Source organism: Solanum lycopersicum, chromosome 10 (genome assembly GCF_036512215.1).
Source record: "Solanum lycopersicum chromosome 10, SLM_r2.1".
In the NCBI taxonomy this organism is placed as follows: Eukaryota; Viridiplantae; Streptophyta; class Magnoliopsida; order Solanales; family Solanaceae; genus Solanum; species Solanum lycopersicum.
The window spans coordinates 563,987-578,145 of NC_090809.1; the positions used below are offsets into that span (position 1 = coordinate 563,987).

General features: G+C 31.2%; 2 protein-coding genes across 2 annotated transcripts; one reads left to right on the plus strand and one right to left on the minus strand.

The window, feature by feature from the left end:
* Positions 1–4,703: 4,703 nt before the first annotated feature.
* TPS39 (linalool/nerolidol synthase) lies at positions 4,704–7,936 on the plus strand. The gene is made up of 7 exons (NM_001319192.1): positions 4,704–4,903; positions 5,289–5,550; positions 6,125–6,497; positions 6,585–6,803; positions 6,938–7,076; positions 7,243–7,491; positions 7,570–7,936. Exons 1-7 carry the CDS (start codon positions 4,739–4,741, stop codon positions 7,852–7,854), a joined length of 1,692 nt encoding a protein of 563 aa, NP_001306121.1. The 5' UTR covers positions 4,704–4,738; the 3' UTR covers positions 7,855–7,936.
* A 3,936-nt stretch (positions 7,937–11,872) lies between these two features.
* LOC101254427 (inositol oxygenase 1) lies at positions 11,873–13,403 on the minus strand. The gene is made up of 2 exons (XM_004248343.5): positions 13,182–13,403; positions 11,873–12,893 (listed from the first exon to the last, which is right to left on the minus strand). Exons 1-2 carry the CDS (start codon positions 13,335–13,337, stop codon positions 11,997–11,999), a joined length of 1,053 nt encoding a protein of 350 aa, XP_004248391.2. The 5' UTR covers positions 13,338–13,403; the 3' UTR covers positions 11,873–11,996.
* Between the last annotated feature and the right edge of the window lie 756 nt (positions 13,404–14,159).

The following is a 14,159-nucleotide window of genomic DNA, read 5'->3' on the forward strand; positions in this document are numbered from 1 at the left end:
CAAAAGAAACATCAATATCGCATCAGCATTTATTTATTTATTTCGACATCAAGTATGGAATACATTGAAGATGATATTGCAAAACACAAGGCATAAGCTTTATTTGCTGGACGTCAGACCGATCGAGTCGACGTCGAACATGGAGGAGAACAATGAAGTGTCGACATGGTAAAAGACACTGTCTCCCATCCTAATTGCATTTTTTAAGCTGACGAGTTTTATCTCAGTCTTTGTCGAGAGCATCCAAAAGGATGAATTCTCCAAAAACCACAGGTGCGGACGACATCAAAAAGGATGCAGCACAACGTGGAACTTTTCTTAGCAGCGAACTGGGACGTAGTCCAAAGAGGAAGGTCAAACTCTTAGGACGCGAGCAGAGGAGCGACTTCCACCACAATCGAACCACCCTCTCGAGGCTTACGGGTTTTCTCTAGTTCTGTCAGTTTCTGTCTCGCTTTCGAAAGTTTTGTTTTATCGGAAGCAAGTTTCCAATCTAAGTGACAATACGCCAAAAGATTTGGAAATTATGTCCGTGTAAGTTCTTAATTATGGGTGTGAAGCGCGCCACATTCATGGCTAAGAGGTTACAAGCCTCTTTTTCATACTCGTTTAATGTGTCACTCGTCCAAAACCGAAGATTAGCTAGCATAATAGTTTTCCTTTTCCAACGATCGAGTCGAACTACACACAGCCTGATTCCGAAGGTTTAAGGGTATGTAGGCGGATTCAATGCTGAAAACTCGGCTGTATTCCAACATTTCGCTCTCGAATTCTATTCTCGAGCATTTCGATACCTTCATAATTCGGTGTCGAGGTGGCTTTTGATTCTTTGAAATCGTGCGGTAAATCAAGCTTATCGAACTACAAGTGGCATGAATTCTCATATAGCCTGAGATATGTAGGAGACCCGTTTGCAAGGGTTCGGCCATAATTCCTAAACTCTTTGTCAAATCCTTCTTCTTAAAAGCGAATGGAGTTGGTCAAAATTGGTTCGGTCAACTTCATTTTCCTCGAGTTGCTTGCATCAACCCAAGTAAAATGAGGGACAGTTGTTGACACCCAATTTTGACCCGCGTCGGTAAGAGTTAATTAGTTTTTTAAATCTTGCGAAAATAAAATATATGTACATATATACATATATGTATATACATATATGTATATGTATATATGTATATCTTAAACCCATTCCTTTACTCCAGCCCACCTTCATTTATAATAATTCCCAACCCCAGGCCCAAATTCCCTTTCAACCCAAAAATTCCGACCCAATTCCCATTTCTGCCCAACGTTTGCCTAATCCAGCCCATTCCCTTTTACCAAAACCCACTAAACTTAAATCTCCTACCCGACCCAACCCGTCCGACCCGGATCCGACCCGTCTCCCCTTCCCTTCTTCCCCTTCCCCACGCGATCCCCCTGCAAATGAAGAAACCCAGCAAACAATTCCCAGATGCGCAGCCACGCGACCTCTCCCTCATCTCCCCACACTCTCGTCTCCCTCACGCGTCTCTCCCTCACGCGACCTCCCTCCCTTTCCCTTTCCCTTTCCCTTTCTCTCCCCATCCCATCGCAGCCTGCAAAAACGCAAAAAAAAACAGAACCCCCAACAACCCCGCGTCTCTCCCCACACTCTTCTCCTTCCATCTTTCTCTTCGCGTGAATCAGACGGAAGCGTAGAGACCCATACGCTGTCGAGTAGGTCTGCGAGGTGTCAATTCCATCCTCTCCAACACGCCTGGCCATGTGGGTTTTGACCCAAAAGGGATTTGATTTTCGAAAAGGAGGGTTCGGCTAACCCCCTCAAACCTGAAATTTCTCCCTCTACATAAACCCCTCCCATCTTCATAAAAAGGGAGAGGGTTTTTGATCACGAAAGGGGGGTGAGAAAATTTCGGGTCTGAAAGGTGTTTAGGCTGAAACTATCGTTGGCTTCTTGGTAGAAATTTTCTGGAAAATTCTTTCGACTTGGCTGTTGTCGATTTTTGGTTGTTGTCGACTTTCGTTGGCTGTCGTGGTTTTGGCTGAAAGAAAAATAAAATCCCCTGATATAAGATACCAAAGATAGTTGAAATTTTCGGAAGAAGAGAAACCATTTCGACGAAGCATTAGTGTGACATTTTGGTTCAAGCATCCGAGATAGAGGGTGGTTTGAGGTCTTGATAGTGTCGCTTCTTCTTTGCTCGCAATCTCCAAGTTCGTTGCTCTCCAAAAGGTAACGTCCGGTTTATTTTGACGCATCTTATTATCAATATTCCTTCATCTACTCTTTTCTTATGAAAGTGAGCTTATATGTGGATGTTCGAAGCATTTTTATGTGTTGTTGACCGCTGTAATAGTAATGGGTCTGCTATTGGAAGTTTTCGCTAGTCGGGGTTGTCCTGATGTTAGTGATTATTCTGTGCTGGTCTGTTTTCCGCTGAAAGATGTCTGTTTCGTGCCTTTTGTTCTTTCGCGAGTTCATCATGGCGTAGGCTGCTTGTGTATCAGCATTTAGGATTGTTTTGGCTGGCAGTTGGTTTGTAACTCATAGCTTTATCACTGTTTTTTGCTGTTTTTTTTCTGAAAATTACTGTTAGCATTTGCTGTGAATTCAAGTCTATGTGTTCCAGTTTTGGGGGGCGCGGGATGTGAGATTTTGTATGGACAGTGTCTGAAAAGCCTTTGGTAAACAGCTCGGTTTCTCTATATGTCTATCGTGAGTTGAAATGCTAGCCGATTTGATATAATACTTTGACTACTTCGCATCTCCTGATGGATATTTAAGTGTTAAGGGGAAAATGAGCTGTTAGGGGTTGCTTCCTAATTGTCTAAATGTTTGATTGTTATTGATATGGAGAAGGTCTTTACTGCCTACCCTAACTTCATCGATACATAGTTGTGTATGCTTAGCGAAATCACATAACCTTTTCTTGAGACTTTAGCATTTGATTGTTATAAGTTACCGGTTGCCTTCTTCTTGTTAGACTTTGACTTAAGTGTTTCAGAATATGCATGCTTTCTGTGTTTCAAAGCTTGTGAGGAACGTTTGAGGTCATTTGGATTTATCATGCAAATGCGTTTATGTCTTATGTCAACTAAGTACGGAATGAATAACTTAGTTGCTTACTTTCAATTAGTGCTGTGTATTTTATATTTGCCATTTTGTCTCTTGCTTAGGTAATTTGTCATGGGGTAAGTGGCGTGATTTGAATTATTAAGTTCTTTAGAATTTGTTTCCCTATATTAATCATCCTTGTCTTAAATTAAATCTTGTTGTTGTTATTGTTTGAGATGTTGTCTTGATTTATCTCGTATGTATTGCGGTTTCGATTATGCGATATACTAATCATTGTTTCCATCTTTATGCATGTAACACCGTCTGAGTTTATTATTAAACTCTCGTCTTCTTTATTTCGAGAGAGCCGTAAAGGCTCAAAAGTCTTTCATTAGAGCCAGGCCTTGAAACAGACAAGGAGATTCCGAAGTTGAAAGTATTGAAGAAGAATCCAAAGGCGAATTAGAATATTTTCTTATTGTGTTATATTTTATTTGTAATGGGCATAAGCCCTTTCGTTTTACTTTCTTGTATTTCTTTTATATGTTTAGATTAGGACAGGTAAATGGGTTAAAAAACCCAAAAACAGGTGGGTCCAAAACTCGGTCAAGGCGAACAGAACCCGAGTTCGGACCCAAATCTCTCTCTCCCTCTCTCCCTCCCCGTTACTTGTTTTACATGTTTGTGTGGACTATCGATAGTCTAGGTTTAGAAACTCCAAACCCCTCCGACGCCTTTTATTTTATCAAAATTAAAATAAATCTTAAAACAATAAAGTTTCAAACCCACGAGTTGGCTTAGAATTAAAAAGTTTAAAAGAGAGTTAACTTTAAACTGATTTTAAAGCAATAATGTTTTATTAAGTTTGATTAAGATTTGAGAAATCTAACTTTAAAAATTCGCTAGCCTTTAAAAATAGTCAAATAAGTTAATCGCCGGAAAACCGTATTTAACGGAGTGTCTTAGGTGCCTTACACCTTCCTAAGACACTAATAAGAATCCCGAACCCTTAAAAAATGTTTCAAAACAATTGTTCTGTTTAGGTTGTTTAGAAACAAAGTTTTTCTTGATTTTTCTTAAAAAATTAAGTGGCGACTCCTAAAAGTCGAAAATACCCTTTAAAACAAACTCTTTTCGAAAATCACCCTTTTTTCGATAAAACACTTCGATATTTTTATCTACTTACCGACAAGTTCTAATACTTTTTAAAATCAAAATGAGATTTTATTTTTAAATTTTAAAATCAAAATTTAGGATTTTTCATTGTGCAGAAGGATTGAAAATATGATATTGACTTATCCATACATTTTTAAAAATATATTTTCTCTTGTCGTCCCATTTTGATAACACATATTTTTTGTATGGTTGGATTTTGATTTAGGATAAAAATAAATCTACATAGATAGAGATGAGAACAAAGGGAATTAACAATTCAAGATAAATATATATACAAAGTTGAATAATAAAAATATGTAAAGATAAATACTAACTATTACTTTTTTAAAAGTGAAAAGATAAATATAACTTCTTTCTTATTTTATCATTATCTTTAAGAAGATTTAACTACTTCAATAACACCTTGACGTACACTTATACGTTATCTGTCACATTTACTCAACTATATTTATTTATTATAAATAGAAGGGAAATGACTAAAGTCCTCATTCAAATTTGTTAACACCACAAAATATTTATTTATTTTTCATGGAAATGACTAAAGTCTTGATTTCCCCTTCACAATATCTTTCTATGCATATTATTAGTGGCAATATTATCCAAAATGAAAGAAGTATTCAAGTTTCATGCAAAAGCTCTAATAAATGGGCTGTCCAAGAAGATCTTCTCAGAGCAACCTCCACGTACAATCAAGTAAAGTTTAATTTTTATATATTGACGAAATAAATAATTTTACGCTATCATATATATACATATGTATTAATTCATAAAATACAATTTGATGATATAGTGTTTTTTTTTTCATTATCAACGTATATGTAAACTACCGTTGATGTAGGTTTACGCATAACATTTCTTGTGACCAACATTCATATTGAGATGATTGAAATCACTTCACTTTTAATTATAGGTTTTAGATTTTAGTTTTCTGAAATAAAAAAATCGATTGAAAATCAAATAAATCGAACTTAATCAAACCTTAGTATATGTGTGTTGAACACGTGGCGAAACAAAAAAAAAGACTTTTTTATATATTTTTTTTTAAACTAAGATTGTGCTTCTTTATTCACTTATACAGGATGGATTTGACAGTACCAAATTTGGACTACTGATGAAGGATGTCAAGTATGCACTAAGGACACAAATAAATAATAATAATAATCTTGTTTTGGTGGATACACTTCAACGTATGGGAATTGAACACCATTTTCAACAAGAGATTCAATCAATTTTACAAAAGGAATATGAGCAAAACACTTGTTTTCTTAAGTATCAAAACCATCATGATATTTCACTTTGTTTTAGACTTTTGAGACAAGAAGGTTACCACGTGTCAGCAGGTAATTGGTTCTTCATTGAACTCCAATATTTCTTTATTATATTGCAGTAAGTATAACTGAATTTTTAACCAAACTAAGTCATTATATAAAATAATTTATCAAAGTAATATATTTTTTAAAAATTTTACAAAATTAGTATAAACGTATTTCACGGTAATGTTTTAGGATATATTTTTTTAAAAAAAACTAACGATTTAACATTTCTAATTGTCGTATAACTCAAATAATTTGACATTAACATTTCCTAACGATTTAAACTTTTTGAAGTAATTGTAATATAATTTAACAGGACATTAAATTAGCTAAAGTCTCGATCAGTTTAACTTTCGTCGTATCCAATAGCAATTTTTTTTATAGAATAATTATGTTCTAATTGACTTTCCATGAAAAGCAATCAGTTCCGCTAATCACAAATTTTAATATTTTTTATATGAACATATTTTAATCATGACAATTACATACATTTTTTTAGCTAAAAGATATTTTTGAATCAAATTATTAATGATGTGAGTAGATTTAGACCAAATTAGGACATTTTATTTCAATTTTATTAACATTTTATTCCCTTGAGCAGATGTATTTAAAAAATTGAAGAACAATGATGATGGGACATTTGGATTAAACCTTAACCAAGATGTGAATGGATTAATTGGTTTATATGAAGCATCACAACTTGGTGTAGAAGGTGAATACATACTTGATGAAATTGCAAAATTTAGCGGTGATCACCTAAATGCATGTCTTGTAAATAGTGACGAAGCTAGAATTATTAAAGAAACATTAAAGTATCCGTATCACAAGAGTTTATCAAGATGGAAGGCTAAAAGCTTCATCAACAACTTTAAAGGAATTAATGGATGGGGAAAAAGCACCTTACAAGAATTGGCAAATATGGACTACTCCATAACAAAAGAGATACATCAACATGAATTGATTCAAGTTTCTAGGTAAATTAAATTATTGATATATGGTTGCAATGTGAAAAAATAGTTTAACATACTAATTGCAAGTTCTTATTTATATATAATATTTAGGTGGTGGAGTAGTCTTGGTTTAGCTGAAGATTTGAAGCTTTTGAGAGACCAACCATTAAAATGGTATACTTGGCCAATGACAATGCTTACTGATCCAAAAATGTCACAACAAAGAATTGAGTTAGCAAAATGCATCTCTTTTGTTTATGTCGTTGATGATATCTTTGATGTTTATGGAACTATCGAAGAATTAACCCTCTTCACTCAAGCTGTTAATAGGTACTTTATTTGAGCTTTTAATAATTTATATATCTATGTTGATAGTGTAAATGATATGTATAAATAATCACTATCATGATAAATTTTATTTGTATAAAACGTTTGATTTTTTTTATGGTCCATAATTATTTCAGGTGGGAATTATGTGTCATGAAGGACTTACCAGAGTATATGAGAGCAACTTATAAGGCTCTTTATGATACCATTAATTCAATTGGCTACAATATCTACAAAATTTATGGACAAAACCCCACTCAAAATTTGCGGAATGCGGTAATATTCACATGCTTTTAACATTGAATATATAGAACTTTGACTAGTTGTATATTTTTATAAAAATAATTGTAATAATGAAATGAAAACAAATTTAAGTATTACTCTCTTAATTTCGAAAATTGACAAGTAAACAAGTTTAATTTATCATTTTTTTGGATTTTAGTGGGCAAATTTATGCAACGCATTTCTAAAAGAAGCAAAATGGTTTGCCTCTGGAGAGTTACCAACAACAGATGAGTACTTAAAGAATGGACTTGTTAGTTCTGGAGTTCATGTGGTCTTAGTTCACATGTTCTATCTCTTAGGTTTTGGTCTTAACAATCAAAACTCTATTTATTTGGAGGATTCATCAGCCATGGCTTCCTCCGTGGCTACGATCCTTCGCCTTTGGGATGATCTTGGAAGTGCAAAGGTAACCCTAAATTTAAACTTTTTGAAATGTTTGTATTGTTATTTTTGTGGGTATGATATAAGTTTAATATGTGTGCAGGATGAAAATCAAGAAGGAAATGATGGTTCATATATAGAATGTTACATGAAGGGACAAAAAAATGCCTCTATTGAATTGGCAAGAGAGTATGTGGTTAAGCTAATTGAAGATGAATGGAAACAACTTAATAAGAAACATTTTAATTTGATGAATGGATCTTTAGGATCATATTCAAAAGCTTCTCTTAACCTTGCAAGAATGGTTCCTCTTATGTACAATTATGATGATAAACAATCTCTCCATGTCCTCCAAGAGTACATCAACACTATGTTGTATGATGTATGATATATAATGTATCCCTTATTATAGATCATTAGTATATACATACAACATGAGTAGCATGTTGGAGTACAATGTAATGAAATTGTCCTAAGTCATTTCAGTTCGAGTTAATATCTTAAAAAGATCGGTTAAGTTTGAAAATATATCTTGTAAAGTTATTGAGTTTTGTTTCGTATCAATTGAATCATTTAATTTGTGTATTTGTATCAATAAAATTACTCAACTAAATTTACCGTTATAATATTGACTGTAAAGACATTTTTGAACCAAAGTATTAAGACGCGCTCTTGTTGTTTTCTTGCTGCTGCGGCCTCAATACAATTCTGGCTATCCTCTCTCTTCTTTTGCGCACCGGCACCGCCCCGTGGGCTTGCCAGTTTTCACATTAATGAGACAAATCTGGTAGAAAAAGGACGTCTCTGCCCCTTCACCTGACACCTATTGCTAGGCAGAAATCCCCGCTTTCAACTTTTAGCATTATTATTCATAATTCACTATATCATTATCATAATTCAATAAAGAAGCCTAAAATGTGTAGGGATAGCTATGGCCTAATATTCCTCTGTGTATGTACGTACTGATGACATGCATGCAACAAAATTATCATAATATTCCCACGTGAGAAAGAAAATTTACTTGAGCCTATCATATTTTTTTTCCGGAGGTCTATATTAAAGCTTCGATTAAATTCGAATCATATAATACAAAGCTTATATAATTCACCGGGTATTATGATGGGGACGTGGTGAAGGACATGCGAAACAAGAAACCTTATTCACCTAACTATAGTTATATAATATACTTGTTAATATAATATAATCTTGATCTTTAAAAATTAAATAGAACATATATCTCTCATCTAAACGTGTACTTATTAAAATGAAAGAGAAAGAACGAGGCCAATCCTTCATGAATAAACACAAAATTAATCCAGATAAGAAAAAAGGAAGAGTATATACCAATGGTAAGTGACGTTATAAGTTTCGGCTATTTATGTTAGAAGAAAATTTCATATAATATTCATCCACGATATTCTCAATTAGTGAATATACAATACTATATAAAATAGAAAATATAAAATTACAGTAATTTCAAAAGGAAAAAAAAAGCATATCATTCATTTTATATAAGACTAAAAAGAAATCATGATACATAAGAGTGTACACTTATACACTATCCATATATATTTTTATCAATTGAATCACACTGAAAAATCACCATACAACATAGATTTAATATATTCTTGGAGGACAGGGAGGGATTGATTATCATCATAATTGTATATAAGAGGGACAATCCTTGCAGAATTAAGAGAAATTAACTTTTGAAAATTGACTCATCATATATAAATGTTCCATTCATCTTCTATTAGCTTAATCACATTTTCTCTTGCCAATTCAATGGAAATACCTTTGTTTTCCTTCATGTAACATTCTATGTATGATTTTCATCCTGCACACACAACGTACATGTTACATGTAAAGATAAAATTTCTTTTTGTTACCTCCAAAATCATCCCAAAGGCGAAGAATCGTAGCGCTACGGAAGAAGATATGGTTGATACATCCTCCAAATGAATAGAACACACACCAAGACCTAATTAAGAGATAGAACATGTGAACTAAGACTACATGAACTCCAGAACTAGCAATTTCATTTCTTTAAGTACTCATCTGTTGTTGCTACCACCCCAGAGGCAAACCATTTTGCTTCTTTTAGAAAAAAATGCATTGCACAAGCTTACCCACTAAAATACCAAAAAAAAAAAAAAGTATGAAATTATTAGGAAATAACAACTATAGTTAGTAAAATGATTGTCACATCATACCACTTTTAAAGAACAATAAATAGAATGATATTTTTACTATATCGCTTTTTAAATATAATAAATTCAATGTTACGGGAATGAGTGTAGTTAATAATAAGGTAATATTTGAAACTAAATGATAAATTATCTCTTGATTTTTTTATACTGAACAAATAAAATAGAAATTTATTTATAATATAATAGATACATAAAAATCAACATTTAACTAATTTCGATAAAAAAAAGTCTAAACATGTAATAATACCGCATTTCGCAAATTTTGAGTAGGGTTTTGTCCATAGATTTTGTGGACATTATAGCCAATGTCATTAATGGTATTATAAAGAGCATTATAAGATGATCTCATGTGTTCTGGTAAGTCCAACATGACACATAATTCCCACCTGAAATAATTAAGGAAAACTTACATTCTATGTCTATTTGTATAGAAATAGAGTATCATTTTCATCTAATACAAGAAAATTAAAAGCTCAAATAAAATACCTATTGGACAGCTTGAGTGAAGAGGCTTAATTCTACGAACAGTTCCATAAACATCAAAAATATCGTCGTATATAAAATAAATTGTATAATTGCAAGTGTATAGGATGATTATATATAATTTGAATTTGTATAAAACGAGAAAGGGAGAAAGGCAAAAGAGACTTGGACAAGGAAGTACTTTTATTATATAATTATAAGTGTATAATACGAAAATATATGCATTTGCATGTGTATATACAATTTTCTCTCACTTTGTAAAATTAGAAACATAATTTATACAATTATATTATATAAAGCGAGCAAAAGGAAGCGAGAGTCATGAGCGAGCATATGAGGGAGAGAGGGACTTGCAAACAATTTGCTATGGAACCCAAATAAATCAAATGGTAGCTACTATATTTAGTTTATATTATTAGTTTGTTATTCTATATAATTATTGCTTTATTTATTCATTGCTTTATGATATTACTTCATTTTATTTTATTTTATTTTATTTTGTTTTGTTTTGTATCTTAACAATTTATTGTCCTGTTTTTTTATTACTAACCTTTTCCTTAGTTTTTTAAAAAATCGAAAGTCATACTCAAAATAATCTCGATATTTAATAAATATAGAAATAAAATTTACGTACATTTAAACCTTTCTAGTGTCTAGATCTCATAATAAAATTATTATAATCATTTACGTATATTTTACTATGAGTGTCTCTACTCCCTCCAAAACCAAGGTAGATGAACCATTGATTTCAAATCATTACTACGACTAAATGTCTTGAGAAAACAAATAATTATCACCCTCGTATTTAATTCATTTATTGACTTATCACCTACTTTTTGTTTTTATTTTTGAGGTTGTTTTAAACAATTTCAATCGAATTTATGGGCAGTGATATTTTGATAATTAAGAAAAACATGCCCTTTTATTCTTTAATATTAAACCAAATTTAAGTTGATTAAAGAGTCTTTTAATTAATTTCAAATTACTAATTACCTTGACTTTTCCTTAAATCACTGAAGAATTAGACACACCATAAAAAGATATCCTTTAATTAAGAAAAGAAACTAATCGATAAAATGTACGACAATAGATAATTCAAATAACGTTCATACTCTAAAGTACACAAAATACTTTGCCATTTATGATCATATGAATACATCTTATTATACACATATTATCGATTAGTTTTTTGTTATTTTTAATAGAATTATTTCTATTACATACATGATATTATTAATGATTAATAAGATTTATTTAACACCAAATTTTAAACATATACTAAAATCTTTGTATGTTTGGATTTTTTTTTTTGTAAGATTATAGAGTATTAGATACATGTTGTTATTGTTTATATATTGAGATTGAGATAATAGAATATCGTCATATTAATTAAAGCTAATAATGACTATAATAATATTGACATTACTTTTAGTGGTATTAAATATTGATATTAATAAAAAACGCTAAAATTTTTATAGACATTAGTTAAGTGTCATTAGAACCAATGTCGCTAAAAACTTTAGGAACATATACAAAGAGTGCTAATTTTATCTAAAAATACATAGTTAGCGGTAATTAAAAATTAATTATTTCTAAAAAAAATTTTATGTAGTGTGAACGCGAATACATAAAATTATACTTAAAGAAATATATTATTTTAATATGATTAAACCAATACACAAGAAAAAAAGTTTGAATGAAATCACCAAATCATTTTCCCATTTCCTGAATGAATTTATTCATTAATGAAAAGAAAGAAATACATTTTCTTGAATAAAATAAAATACATGAAAAATTACATTTCAAAAATGATAATATTATTTATTTTTTGAATGAATCACCACCTTAGTATTTTTGGGAAATACTTTTGAATAAGAGATAGATAATATGGCTTAACATTTTCCACATCAATTCTAACACTGCTCTTACTATATAAATCATACTTGTTAAATATATTGAGCCACTTCATATTCTCTTTGTCTTCTTCATTCATCAAATGTTTATATGCTCCCGATTTATGTAACGCATAAAATGAATGATAACGTATAACAAATAATGCAGCATAAGGAAGTGTAGTCCCATTTTCCTTAGCAACTAAATACATATAATCATCATGTCCCCATGACATAACAACTTTGTTAAGTCCACAACCTTCTTCATATACACCATTTTTTGTGTTATAAATCATGTTGTTTATATCTTGATTTTCTTTAAAATATTTATGGTGAACGATCGATTCGTCGAAAGCACAACCAAGAGGGAATGTATCACCAACAACAGCCCATTGAGGAAGTTCACCAAAACTTGGATGAAGAAGAACTTTACCTAGGTCATGAATAAGGCCAGTCAAATGTAACCAATCTTCATTTGGATAATCTTTTCTAATTGCTTCAGCTGTTTGTAACAAATGTTCTATTTGTGGTTCATCTAAATCAGGATCACTATCATCAACAACATCATTCAGAAGTTCACAACAATCCCATATACTCATTTCAATTTTGTTCAATTTTCCATATTCTTTTCTCATTTTTGTAACATAATCATATGTTTGGTTAATATGTTGAACCCTATAAAATTCCTCAACACTTTTTTGCCTTTCACTTTTTGCATTATAATCCCTAAATGATTGACCAAATGCATTTATGTTTGACACTTCAAATACTACTCCTTCATTGCCATTGAATGATGCCACTTTTTTCTCCTCCACTTCCACTTGTAATCCAAACTCATCACTCTGCTCATGAATAATAATAAAATCAATAAAACTTAGCACATATAATTTCTTGCATGGTGCAATAGTAAGGTGGTGAAAATTCTGACTCTGTCACGCACGAAAATCATGAATTTTGGAGGAAAAGGTTTGATAAAAGTTAATTATGTCTCAACTTACCCTCATATCTTAAGCTAAAATAAATAATAAATAAATCACATTATGAGGATATTTCATGAATGACTACATAGATATATATAGCGTAAAACAATTTTATTATATATTGTCAGTGTATAAAAATTAAAATCTTACGTGATTATAGCTCGTTTGGCGCCGGCTAAGAAGATCTTCTTGATTAGAGCTTCTGCATGAAACTTGAATACTTCTTTTGCTTCCAATTTGGGTATTGTTTTTGGTTTTGTTCATACAAAGATATTGTGAAGGGAAGAGGGCTCGTACAATTGCCATAATTTACTCTTAAGATATATATTTGGTAATATATATAACTTTAAGATTATTAGTTTGAAGATATAACAATTCGAAGCTAACCTCTCTATTTATAATAGTTTATATCTAGCTATAGATACTGTTTGGGAAAATAAATGTGTACCTCAAGGTGTTAGGTCATGATTATTTTTATTTTTTTTTGTTTTAAGTACTATCTGGAAAAAAAAATATCTATGTACTTCAAGAAGTTATTTTTTTGTGTTTTTTTTTTAACTTTTACGTTTGGCCAGAAAATTTTAGAGAAATTTATAAATATTGAAAAAGTTATTTTTATCTTCTTCTTTTTTTCACTCCAATTTCATGTACAAATACAATGTCAATTATTATCCCTTTGAAAATAAAAACTACTAGTATCTTTTTGTATTTTAAATAAATTACAGGTCTCACTTAAAATTAAAAAAATAAGAGTTTTTCTGTTTATTCAGAAATTTTATAATTTCTTTATTTTTTTTCTTGTAGTGATACTTTTTTTTAAAATTTTTACTGAACATAAATTGGCATCGTGAACCACCTAAATAGGCAAAAAGGTGCTGTTTGTGCCTTTGTGGTTGTTGTTGAACCACCTAAAAATAGGCAAGAAAAATCAACAAGTTGATTAATTATCAAGTTGTGGTCCAAACTATGCTATCAATATGCACAATTAAATTGAGTCCTTCTTTTTTTATTTTGCAAAAATAAAGTATATAAATTGATTTATAACTTATCTTTTAGTTTGACGTATAGCTTATCTTTTAGTTATAACCTATAGTTGCGAAGATACTGTACTGTTACATTACATTAATT